The sequence below is a fragment of the Oncorhynchus nerka genome, linkage group LG9b (assembly GCF_034236695.1).
Source record: "Oncorhynchus nerka isolate Pitt River linkage group LG9b, Oner_Uvic_2.0, whole genome shotgun sequence".
Classification (NCBI taxonomy): Eukaryota; Metazoa; Chordata; class Actinopteri; order Salmoniformes; family Salmonidae; genus Oncorhynchus; species Oncorhynchus nerka.
The window spans coordinates 26,870,038-26,883,023 of record NC_088424.1 but is presented as its reverse complement, the minus strand read 5'-3'; the positions used below and the strand labels follow the sequence as shown (position 1 = coordinate 26,883,023).

The window sequence follows — 12,986 nt, the reverse complement described above, 5'->3', positions numbered from 1 at the left end:
AAATCATGTCCAATCAATTGATTTTACCACAGGGGGACTCCAATAAAGTTGTAGAAACATCAAGGATGATCAATGGAAACAGGATGCACCCGAGCTCAAAGTAACATTTTTTATTTTGAATACATTTGCCAAAATTCTAAAAATCTGTTTTTGCTTTGTCATTATGGGATAATGTGAACATTGATGAGGGGAAAAATATATTTAAAATACATTTTAGAATAACGCTGTAACGTAACAAAAAAAAGGGGGTCTGAATACTTTCCAGATGCACCGTACATATCAAGTATTTAAAGGTTTGTAAAGAAATTGCTTTTCACCATGCCATCCGGGGATGTGTTCATGTATACAAATAAATACCATTAAAAACATGCTAATGCACAGGTCTTTACCTGGTTAAATGGCGACTTGACTCGTGCACTTCCATTTCATGGCTCTTGAAATCGTTGAGTTCCTTCCGTATGGCTGCCTGTGAAGGACAAATAGGTTTCAAGGGGAACAAAGGGTTAGTGCTCAGACAAATAGAAAGTCACTCAGTCTTGCTCAGACTCCTTTTAAATGCATCATTTACTCTCATCTTAAGGTCAAGAGTGAATAAACTAAATTCTCTCCAATAAAACACACTTCTTCCTTGGTCTCCATCTTTTTCCATCCTTTCCCTCCCGCTGGTTTGAGGGAGCAACAAAGAACCTTCAATAATCTCCAGCCTGCTGCTCATTGCTCAGTCTTGTACTCAAGGTAGCACCTCATTTGTGCACCATGTTAAATCAGTATCGCAACATTCACAAGGGCTGTGTGCTTAGAAAAACATTACATTTTAGCCTGTACAAAATAATGAAATGCATCCTCTCGTACCTCCCCCTTCGTGGCACCATTTGGGATAACAGCACCGGAAGCAACCTTTTGTGGTGGTTGTATTGTGCAACAAAGACAGTTTCTTAAAACAAAATTGTGTACAAGCACATCTGACTAGATGCAATGTATTCTTAAAATGATCCCATCCCCGAAGAGGACTTCTTCCAGGAACAAAATGTGGTGGCTCAGTCAGGTCTTTTGGATAATCCCCCTGACATGTTCTAACACAGGCTGGTGATGTCACAGACAAGTCTAATTAGCAGGATGACACAGGGGAACGTCTCAACGCCTGAACAGGACGATGCTACTGGTCTGAAAACAGGAAGACAAAAGCCCTGACCTCTGGTAGACGGCAGGAACAAATCTAATGTTATCGGAGCGTTTGCAGTTAGTGGAGGCTGAGGGTTTCGGAGGCTCCCCCGTCTGTCCCTTCATTATTATCTTACGTAATAAGGAACGTTGTGTAACTACCTGCCATGCTTTTGCACCTGAATGGTCCCCAGGTGTTGACCCCGTATGCTCGGATTCCACCGCTGCCGCCAACGTCATAGGGATGACAGAGAGGAGAAAACGGAGAGCGGCTCGCTCTTCTAAGTAATACACAGTTCATTAAAAGTCAGAACCACGTTCCGACGCCTGGGAGGATCGCTTGGGGGTGTTTACTCTCGGGGCGGTAAACAAAAGTGTGGGGGGGATTATTTGAACTAATAAACAGCAGCCTGGAAGTGCTGTATGGAGAGGAAATCTCCTGGCATTATACTCCTGCATTATACTTTTGAGCTCTTAACTGAAGGGTGGAGATTGGTTGATCCAGGGCAATCTGCAGAGGGGCTGCTACCACGGCGTTACTGCTATAACAGCAAAGGGGAAGTACAACAAAACAGACCAACAGACTTTCGAACTTTGAGTTGGGCTGGAAAAAATCTAAATGATAATAGATATGTGAGGTCAAGTCGTTAATGTACTCCCCAGGGCTGTGTCTATGTACAATAGGATAACAAGATTCTCTGCAGCATGAACCGACTTTAAAGAAGCTAATACCATACCAGTATACACAACCTCAAAGGCCATTTGATGCTAAATGACACCACTTGACAAAATACTAGATAAATAGTGGGAAGAAAAAGTATGTGAACCCTTTAGAATTACCTGGATTTCTGCATAAATTGGTCATTAAATGTTCTGATCTTCATCAAAGTCACAACAATAGACAAACACAGTCTGCTTAAACGAAGAACAAACAATAATATGTTTTCATGTCATTATTGAACACACTGCGTAAACATTCACAGTGCAGGTTGGAAACAGTATGTGAACCCTTAGATGTAATAACAGGTTGACCCTCCTTTGGCAACAATAACCTCAACCAAACGTTTCCTGTAGTTGCGGGTCAGACCTGCACAACAATCAGGCGGAATTTTGAGCCATTCCTCTTTACAAAACTGTTTAAGTTCCACAATATTCTTGGGATGTCTGGTGTGAACTACTCGGTCATGCCACAGCATCTCAAAGGCGGGTTGAGATCAGGACTGACGGCCACTCCAGAAGGTGGATTTTCTTCTGTTCTTGATGTCCTTGTGTATTTTCGTGTGTTGCATCACCTAACTACTGTTGAGCTTCAATTGGCGGACAGAGAACCTTACTTTATCCTGCAAAATGTCTTGATAAACTGAATTTTTCCGTCGATGATAGCATGCTGTCCAGGCCCTAAGGCAGCCCCAAACCATAATGCTCCCTCCACCATAGTTTACAGTTTGGATGAGGTTGATGTTGGTGTGCTGTGCCTTTTTTCTCCACACAGTGTTGTTCCTTCCAAACACCACAACTTTAGTTTAATTTGTCCACAGAATATTTTGCCAGTAGCGCCGTGGAACATCCAGGTGCTCTTTTGCGAACTTCAGATGTGCAGCAATGTTTTTTTTTGACAGCAGTGGCTTCTTCCGTGGTGTCCTCCCATGAACACCATTCTTTTTTAGTGTTTTACGTATTGTAGACTCGTAAACAGAGATGTTAGCATGTTCCAGAGATTTCTGTATGTCTTTAGCTGACACTCTAGGATTCTTCTTAACTTCATTGAGCATTCTGCGCTGTGCTCTTGCAGTCATCTTTGCAGGATGGCCACTCCTAGGGAAAGTAGCAACAGTGCTGCAATTTCACAATTTACAGACATTTAGTCTTACTGTGGACTGACTTTTGGAGATACTTTTGTAACCCTTTCCAGCTTTATGCAAGGCAACAATCCTTAATCTTGGGTTTTCTGAGATCTATTTTGTTCGAGGCATGGTTCACATCAGGTAATGCTTCTTGTGAATAGCAAACGTAAACTTTTGTGAGTGTTTAGGGGGCAGAGCAGCTCTAACCAAAATCTCCAAACTCATATCAGTGATTCAACTCCAGGTTAGTTGACTCCAATTAGGGGTTCACATACTTTTCCCAACCTACACTGTGAATGTTTAAATGATGTATTCAATATAGACAAGAAAAATACAACCATTTATTTGTGTGTTATTAGTTTAAGCACACTGTTTGTCTATTGCTGTGACTTAGATGAAGATCAAATTGTATGTCAAATTTATGCAGAAATCCAGGTAATTCCAAAGGGTTCACATACTTCTTGCTGCTGTACGTCTCAAAAGTGATACATTTAGCATTTCCACGAGGATATAGAAATGATCACTAAAACGCTACATGTATCTCCTTTTACCCACTCATCCCCACCACTACTTGCCTTGTCGGCTGCCGTGAGGCGGGTCCAGGGTTTGTCTGCCCGTCTGTCGTGTTCCGGGGCATCGGACACCTCTACGTAGTCACTGAAGCGGATCAGGATCTTCGCCTGTCTCAGCTCCTCCACCGTAGGCCTCTGGCTCAGCTGGGACAAGAGAGAGGAACAGAGTGTTGTGATGAGTATAGGCCCTAGACAAATAATCAACGTTTGGTATCACAGAGCAAAGGACGTAACATGAACCTTAACACTGGAAAAGACAACATTATCAACCGCTACAGAGGAAGTTTATCAGGCCTGAAAGCTAGTATGCTGAAGGTCCCTCCAACTTCTTTATGAAGCAGCTATACTGTACTCCACATGACTAGTGTGTTTGGATGAGTAGACTGTTCAGAGCAAAGACCACTATATCAAATCAAAGTTTGTCACGTGCGCCGAATACAACAGGTGTAGACCTTACAGTGAAATGCTTACCTTTACCCAGGAGGAGACTTAAGGCCTGAAGGCTAATCCACTGAAGGGAACCTAAACATCTATACAGCCTGGTTTCTGAAGCCACTCAGTTGCACTGCAAATTTCTGATCCAACGTATTCATTTGATACATGCCATTGCACCAGATATAGCTAGATAGCACATTCTCATCTGTAGTCAGGAAACAAACCAACATCAACACAATAAAAATGTAAAATAAAACGAGTGATTTTGGTTTGACTTTAGTAAATAAATACTACAGTCCCAAGCCACACTACATACCTGCATCTGAGAGTGACAAGGGGCTTCTTGTTTAAGAAAATGTATGACTAGTTGTATGAGGGCATCGTTAGGGTTTGTTCACAAATGCCAGTGCCAAGGACACCGAGGACACTACTGTCCCCTGGGATGACCTGAGAGATGTAGTGCTGTGACTACCACTGATTTTACACCTTGCTCTCCTCTCACCCAGAGTGAGTAATTGTTGTGCTGTTCGTATTGCTGTGTGAACAGTCTGTCCTGTCCAACACCTTAAAGAACAACTGTGAGCCTCGGTGGTTGGCACGCTGTTTGCCCATAGGGTTTATGCAGTCTTTTTTTTAAAGCTATTTTTTTTAGTCAGGATGGAATTGGAAGTTTAAAAATATATATATTTTATTTAACTAGGCAAGTCAGTTAAGAACAAATTATTATTTACAATGACGGCCTACCAAAAGGCCTCCTGCGGCGACTACCAAAACACACATCACGACAAGACGCCACAATACTACATAAAGAGAGACCTAAAGACAACAATATAGCATGGCAGCAAAACCACATGACAACGCAGCATGGTAGCGACAGAACATGGTAGCAGCACAAAACATGGTACAAACAATATTGGGCACAGACAATAGCACAAAGGGCAAGAAGATAGAGACAACAATACATTACGCAAAGCAACCACAACTGTCAGTAAGAGTGTCCATGATTGAGGCTTTGAATGAAGAGATGCAGATAAAACTGGAAAGAGGAGCGACCCAGGTATGTGTGTGCTTTGGGGACCTTTAACAGAATGTGACTTGGAGAACGGGTGTTGTATGTTGAGGATGAGGGCTGCAGTAGGTATCTCAGACAGAGGGGGAGGGCAAGAGGTTTCATAAATAAGCATCAACCAGTGGGTCTTGCAACAGGTATACAGAGATGACCAGTTTACAGCGTATAGAGTTCAGTGATGCGTCCTATAAGGAGAATTGGTGGCAAATCTGATGGCCGAATGGTAAAGAACATCCAGTCACTCGAGATCCATAAATAATGTCTCCGTAATCTAGCATGGGTATGATGGTCATCTGAATCAGGGTTAGTTTGGTAGCTAGGGTGGAAGTGGAGTGATTACGAAAGGAGAAACCAAGTCTAGATTGAACCTTGGCCTGCAGCTTTGATATGTGCTGAGAGAAGGACAGTGTACCGTCTTGCCATACTCCCAAGTATGAGGTTACTACCTCAAGCTTTAAACCCTCAGAGGTAGTAATCACACCATTCTTCTTACAAAACCATATGACCTTTGTTTTGGAGGTGTTCAGAACAAGGTTAAGGGCATAGAAAGCTTGTTGGACATTAAGAAAGATTTGATCTAAAGCGTTTAACACAAAATCCGGGAAGGGGCCAGCTGATGATAAGACTGCATCATCTGTAAATAAATGGATAAAAGAGAGCTTCCTACTACCTGAGCTATGTTGTTGATGTAAATTGAGAAGAGTGTGGTGCATAGGATCGAGCCTTGGGGTACTCCCTTGGTGACAGGCAGTGGCTGAGACAGCAATGTTCTGACTTTATACACTGCACTCTTTGAGAGAGGTAGTTAGCAAACTAGGCCAAAGAACCCTCAGAGACACCAATACTCCTTAGCCAGCCCACAAGAATGGAATGACCTAGGCCAAGGCAATACAAATAGCAGCACAACATTGTTTGGAATCAAGGGCAATGGTGACATCATTTAGGACCTTAAAGGTTGCAGTGACACAGCTCCTACTTTTTGGAAGTCCCTTTCCTGCCTTACCTTTCGCGTTAATCTGCGTTTTATTTCTCTCTTCTCCTCCAACTCCTCCTGTTCGTTGAGCGCTGTGGGAAACACAAGGGGTCAGAGGTTATACCGTGTTTCAGGGCACACAAGTGGGCTGCGCTGCTTAGGAAACGTTTTCCCACTACTGGAAGGAGAAAAACACCTCATTTACATAAGGTAGTGGATTAAAATGCAGCACAGAAACATACTTAATATTCTAAGTCGCTGGATATCTCAAAGCCTTAAATGGTTTATCATCATCACCTGTTTGTAATGTAGGACTATTTGCATTGCAGAAACAGAAGGGAAATTGTCTCTCTCTATCCCCAATTCCCACATGGCCAGTTCTTCCACATTCATTCACATGGGGTTGGTTGGCTGGTGTACGTTACATTAAAAAGCTTCTAGGGAACAAATTAGAATATTCAGACCCAGTTTTGCTCAGAAGAAATACTCCCGTCTCACTAGAGATTACTCTTAGCCTTTTCCATGGACACCCTCCAAACTAATGATCAGATAAGCACCCTCCAGCTTTAGAGTGAAGAAGTTAAAATCAAAAAGGAGGAAGAGGACTGAAAACATTCTATACTTGCTATTCCAAAACACATGACAGGAGTTCTGTGTTAATTGCCTAACTATACCACTGTAGTCTTGGTTTGGAGTGCCAGTCCAAACAGAAAGTTCCATTTGATAAATGGGCGACAGGTAGCCTAGTGGTTAAGAGCGTTGGGCCAGTAACCGAAAGGTTGCTGGTATGAATCACCGAGCCGACTAGGTAAAAAAAATCTGTCATTGTGCCCTTGAGCAAGGCACTTAAGCTTAATTGCTCCTGTAAGTCCCTCTGGATAAGAGTGTCTGCTAAAATGTAAATAAAAGGCATGCCCCGTTTATTTAACCTAGACTAGGTTGTGGGGGAGACAGGAATGGCACACCCCGCTTATCCTCTCCTTACACACACACACTGCCAATCACAGAGCAACCTCTGGGAGACCAAGGCACTGCTGGTAAACCGGTCTTTGATGAAAGCAGAGGAGCCCAAGCTGCTATCGCCTGCCTGCGTCTCTCTGATACGGAGTGTGTTTGAGCTGAGAAACCAGCCTCCTTGGCCCTAGCCGGCATCCTGAGGGAACCACACCGCCTTGCCTTCCTCAGATGAAGGAGAGAGAAGAAAGGCAAGATGTATTCCACTGGCTCCAGGATAAGTAGGCCTCTGAAATAACCAGGGCAACTGTGGTTTGAGGCAGCTTGCATAAAATACTTATTAAATGTGGAATAATATGGTACATTAGGGTAAGTCAAGTCACTGGGAATAGTTGTAAAAGGGATAACAGAGTGGTTTAATAGTGAGGTGATTATTATCAGTAAATTGCTACAGTCTATATAAATGATGATATGTTATAATGATAGGTTCAGAAGGTAGAGGTACATACAATACTCACGTTTCAGGATATTCCTCTGTTCCAGTTCCTCAGCACTGGGCCTCTGACTCAACTGCCTGCACAAACACAACCAAACACAAGGTCAAGTCAACAGTCAAACGCAACCTTCGATGGATAGTACAAAAACCAAACATGATAAAGCCCCTGAACAACAAAAGCAAACTTTGTCAACTAGCCAAATCTCCATAGACGACAACAGTACTAAACATGGGCAACTCAACTTACATGGATAGTAGGGCTGGGAATTGCCAGGGGCTTCACGATACTTAGGTGCCGATACGATATGCATTGCAATGCACAAGATTTTCTATGTGTTGTGATTTGATGTTCTAAACATATTGCTCACTATATGTCAGCTGAAGAGAGACGAGAGAGCATGAGGACACAAGTTTTGATCAGTCATGGAATAAGTGCTAAAATCAGGTTGGCTCACTATTTAAAATGATGGATAAACTAACTATAGGATGAAAAATACTAGAGTTTTGGCATAGGTATAGCCGACTAGTGCTAGTTAACGCAACCTAGAAAAAAAACAAAAAAAACATTTTTTTTTACAAATTTATAATTTGAGTCTACAGAAGCATGCAAACATGAATATTTCACAGTCAACTTAAACTAAGCAGCTCACAAAGTCCATACCCAAATCACATGACCATTTTTTATCTGTTCCTCTTCCTAATCATCTAGCCTGCGGTCACTTCTCTTTAAGAAGACTCCATCCAGCCAGTGTTATCTAAGTGACAGTTTGAGTGACAGCTCGAGTGCCAGCCAGCACCAGGGTGATAGCTATGGCTGAGTTGGCACGTCAGGACGGATGGCATCTCAGTCACTACAGAAATCTACATCTATTCTTTGACAGACATGAATAGAAACGGACTGGATTCAAGGCAGTGAGGCTCATTCCTTTATCTCAGTTATTTTATTTAGACCAGTATTGTCAAGGTCAGGATGTGCACATCACCCTCATTTATTTCCAAACATAACACCAGTTAGGAAATCTGGTTTATTCACACAAAAGTACATGCTGTAACAGTAGCATACAGCACCACATTATACAGTTCAGTCAACCATGCCCATCTCTCTATCCCCCCTCCTAGTTACTTTGTTTAGGGAAGTCACATTAAGATGGATTTTGTTTCTAGTTGATCCAGTGACTTCTGCACCCCTGAGGGGTAGAGCAAGAGATATGGAGAAAGAAGAAAAAAAATTGGGGAGTGAGAATGTATGACTGTTTGTAAGCAGTTAAAGGATGAGGAGTCAGCGCTTTTAAAAATTCCATTCCTAATTTATGCCGAGAGAGCGAGAGCGAGAAATCTTGTATCAAATTTCTTTGACGTCTAGCGCCTGACATGATTGGCTGAATACAGTATGACATTCTAACATTTGGGTTTTTGGGAATAAGTTCTGAAAACAGCAGAAGTAGCCATTCAGACTGAGGTTTCTGCCGGAGCCTACATGACGGGCGTTTGTTGACAATGTCCAGGACCCAGAGTTACTCAAGTTACAGAGAGACTGATTGGCTCGCCTTGTGTTGCCTCATCTCAGTCTCTCGCTTGGCTGCACGCGTCCCGGAGAAACAAGACAGTAAGTCTGCCGGACGTCTCCACTTCTGCTCAGGGTTCTGCAGATCTACACAAACACATGCCGGTGCCGACCTCAACCCAACTTCAGACAGTCTGACTGACCTCCACGCTTGTCCCAAATCATACATTCATCATCGTTATACAAGAGGCCATTGCCATAATCGTAAGGAATTACACAATAAATGATGAAATTACCCATATGAAAATCTATTATACCGTCCATTAAGTCTCCATCACAATAAGGAGAGAGGAGGAGATGGCTAAGGTCACAATGACCTCCTTCAGGATTAGAACCATCCATTTATTGGCGTGCCACAAAGATCTGCTACAGAGGAGCACAATGCACATGGCAAATGGCATGAAATTGGCAGTCATGACGCTGATAGTGTGTCCCAAGTGGCACCCTATTCCTTATATAGTGCACTGCTTTTGACCAAGGCCCCAAAAGTATTGCAAAACATAAGGAATAGGGTGCCATTTAAGATGCATACAATGGCACTACGTAAAGGATAGAGAGACAGGGAGCATTTTTGGAAACAACATAATGCCTTCTGGGAACAACACACCATGTGCCAATCACAGCATGGAATAGTGGCAGAGTACGCCCTCTTCTCTTTCACATTAAACCATGATGTTCTCTCTTTTAACACCCAGTCATCTTCTTCCCTCTTCTACTCCCTCTTTTCCATCCTGTCCACCTCTTCATTCACTACCATCTCATTGTTTCCCTACTGGCCAGGCCTGTTCTGTCCAAACATAATCCTGTTCAGTGATGGTAGATTCAAATCAAACCATAGATTAATTGACAAAGACTGCATGTTCACCTTGGATTAAAAAGAACCCATCTCTATATTGCCATATTCAAATTGAATGGGAAACAATGAAAAGTGTTACTGCTGTGTGTATATGAATGTGTAATCACTTCATATGGGCTTCTAAGGTGTCTGTTCCCTTACCACTGAATGTGTGTGCTGGTGCTGTATGTGTGAGAGCTGTTGGTGTGTGTGAAAGAGAGAGAGGGCCGTCAGTATAGCGAGTGTGTGGAGGAGTGGTGTGGTAATGCCTTGGCACATATCACCGTGGTGATTCAGTGAGCGAGGGAGGACGGCAGGCAGTGGGAAGAAAAGAGGGAGGGAGAGAATGTAGAGCGAGACGGAGAGCTGATGCATTGCTGAAATTAGGTCAGCTCAGTTCTCAGCGCCCCTCTTAACGAGGTAGAGGGTTCATCTTTAAACGGATGGAAAGAAAATACAACTAAAGTGATGGAAAAGTGTTTTGATAAAAAGGCTTCCATTGCGCATTTAAAAAGCCAGATTAGTCATAGCTAGTTATGTTAGTGGGGATATCAGACCATTTTCCAAAAGTAGGCCACAGTGCAATATTTGGCTGTTGACAACTGTTTCCTGAAAGCTCTGTTATAGAGGAGAAATGGACACGCCTTTCAAAACACATCAGAGAGCGGTTGGCATTGCAGAAGAGGCATGCTTGGTCTAGTGCTACATTAAAGATGTTGAAGATATTTAACATATCAAATGGACACGTCGCTCTATTTATGAAAATACAATGGAGTCTGTTCTAGTCACTATCCATCAGTGAATAGAACAGATGAAAAAACTGAAAAGATCCTGGTCCACCTTTCAATCCTCCTTGGGCAGGTTGTGTGTGTGCACGCGTGTGCTCCCTCTCTCACCGTGTGAGCTTGGTGCCTATCTGCTGCCTGGACTCCAGCCTCTCCTCATCAGTCTGCATGGGCAGGATGTTCTTCTCCTCCAGCTCGCTCTTAGATGGACGGTTACTCAGCTTGACAGCCAGAGAATCCTTCCTCAACACTTTCAGACCCAGGGTACCTAGACACAGACAACAGGAGTTAAAACACAACATTAACCTAACGTGTGTGTCCACCATGGTGATCTTACTTGTAAAGAGCGAGTCATCATCCTCGTCATCATCCTCATCATCCTCATCATCATCATCCTCGTTTTTGTACATGCTGGGCAGGTCCTCATAGTCAGACTCGTTGGGCATGTTCTCTTTGTCGTCCTCGTCGAGGATCTCAGAGGGCACCTGGCTTCTGTCCAGAAGACTACACTGACCAGAATGCATTGCATTGCTGCAGGGAGAAGAGGCCAGGAGGTAGGTGTTAATGTTAGTGGTAATGATGGATAGAAGAGATTAATATGAAGATTCAATCTACCACTTTTCCTTTTCCAGTGTGAATCTAATGGTTGCTTTAGAAATGCAACAATGTGCTGTAGAGAGCCACTATGATCATGACTCTACAAGTGGTTGACTCATTCCCTATCTCCTGTGTAGTCATCTGAGAAAATGGCAGTCTGGCTGGAATTGCCTTGACGCACTCGATGCGCGAGGTCGAGGCTGTGCCATTTCTGGATCATGGTCATTAGCACCAAATTGTCCACCTTGACTTGCAGCCATTGAACTAGTGAGACAGACAAACATATCTGGTTATCCGAGCAATAGGTTCCTAGCAGGAAGGTCAGTCTGACTGCCACATACCATTAGAAAAGGTTGGTGACCATTGATCGGAGTCAAAATCATTTTCAGCATCAAAAAGCAAGCAGAGATCTAGCGCTCAGAATTTTTTTTAAACACGACTTCAAAAGAAATGGTAGCCTATGCAACATTACCTTGTAAAAATGGTCGGAATGAGGATTGTGCAGTAGGCCTAATACATTAATCACAGCATATTGGCTATGCTTGGTCTGGCAGTCTTGTTATTCTCAGACTATACTATTATATTATGTATCAAAACTCAAGGTTTGATAACAAAATAGATAAGTTGTATCACTTGTGAGGCACAGCGGAGCATAAATTATTTTGCTGAACTGATGGTACCAGCATCTGATGGTCAGTCTCAGCGGAGGGAGAGCGCAGCAGAGGGCCCCTGCTCTCTCCTTTCCTCTGGTGAGACTGACCAGCGAGGGGACAGTCGTCCACCTGATGGCGAAACTCGAGTCACACCACATTATTTCTACCTCATGCACAAATCCATGTTGTTCCTATGACCAGAGAAAGTGAAATATTTCTCAAAATTAAAATTGACATGAGCTACTAATGATAAAACACAGGCCTAATGATAACTAATTCATTCCAGATACAGTGCTGGTTGTAGCACGAGTGGAATTAGGGAGAAGCACATTATGTCTTGAATTATGTCTTGAAAAAAGTAACTTTTGACAGTGCTGTATAAAAACTTAAACATGAACTCACAAACAGCAGCTCTTTGCTGTATTCTTTGACAGTCTCTCTCTCTGGTCAAGGTTTTAAAAGTTATTAAATCTCACATAGGCTAGTATCAAACTTTGCTGTGGGGTTGGCACAGTGATTTGAGCTATCCGATTGGCCAGCACAGTAGGCACACTTGATTTAGCTCTCCTGGTCCGCCAGGTAGGAAGTGTTCGTCCCTTCAGATAAATGAAATGGTTCAAAATGGGAACACCTTGCCTACCCGGCACGCTGGGCTTCTGATTCAAGTGCACCTGCCACAAACAGTGCAAAAAAATAGGAACGCAAGGCCTTATCGTTGGCTTTTCTACAGAAATGTTTGGTGATTGACGAGGAATTCCTTGAAGATCACGGTTGGCGACCACTGCATTAGATAGTTGCTCATATCCTTCACATCACAGACCATTCAGGTTCAAAGAAACAAAGTTGTCAATCAACTGGGTTCATGAGGGGCTGGTTCCATACTGTAGTCAGTTGTAGAGTGGGGTTTAAATCTACATATCAGACAGCCCACACTGCTATCACGCTATGACTAATCACAAGCCCCTGCTGTGAGAGCCCACTAGGGACCATTCAGCTCACCATAAGACACGCAAAGCAAGCAATCAGAGGACCAGGGAGGAACTGTGTG

At 43.1% G+C, this 12,986-nt stretch overlaps 1 protein-coding gene across 4 annotated transcripts in view; it reads right to left on the bottom strand.

The window, feature by feature from the left end:
• The window catches only part of LOC115114523 (phosphatase and actin regulator 1-like), an 86,982-nt gene that overhangs the window by 3,579 nt on the left and 70,417 nt on the right, over positions 1–12,986 (bottom strand). For 2 of the 4 annotated variants that reach the window (XM_065013467.1, XM_065013465.1), the window contains exons 6-11: positions 11,026–11,219; positions 10,800–10,956; positions 7,518–7,582; positions 6,085–6,146; positions 3,577–3,721; positions 390–462 (exon numbers count right to left, since the gene is read on the bottom strand). In XM_065013467.1, coding sequence (XP_064869539.1) covers positions 390–462; positions 3,577–3,721; positions 6,085–6,146; positions 7,518–7,582; positions 10,800–10,956; positions 11,026–11,219 — 696 coding nt within the window. The remainder of the gene's footprint in view (positions 1–389; positions 463–3,576; positions 3,722–6,084; positions 6,147–7,517; positions 7,583–10,799; positions 10,957–11,025; positions 11,220–12,986) is intronic. The other 2 variants (XM_065013468.1, XM_065013466.1) reach the window with 1 other exon arrangement.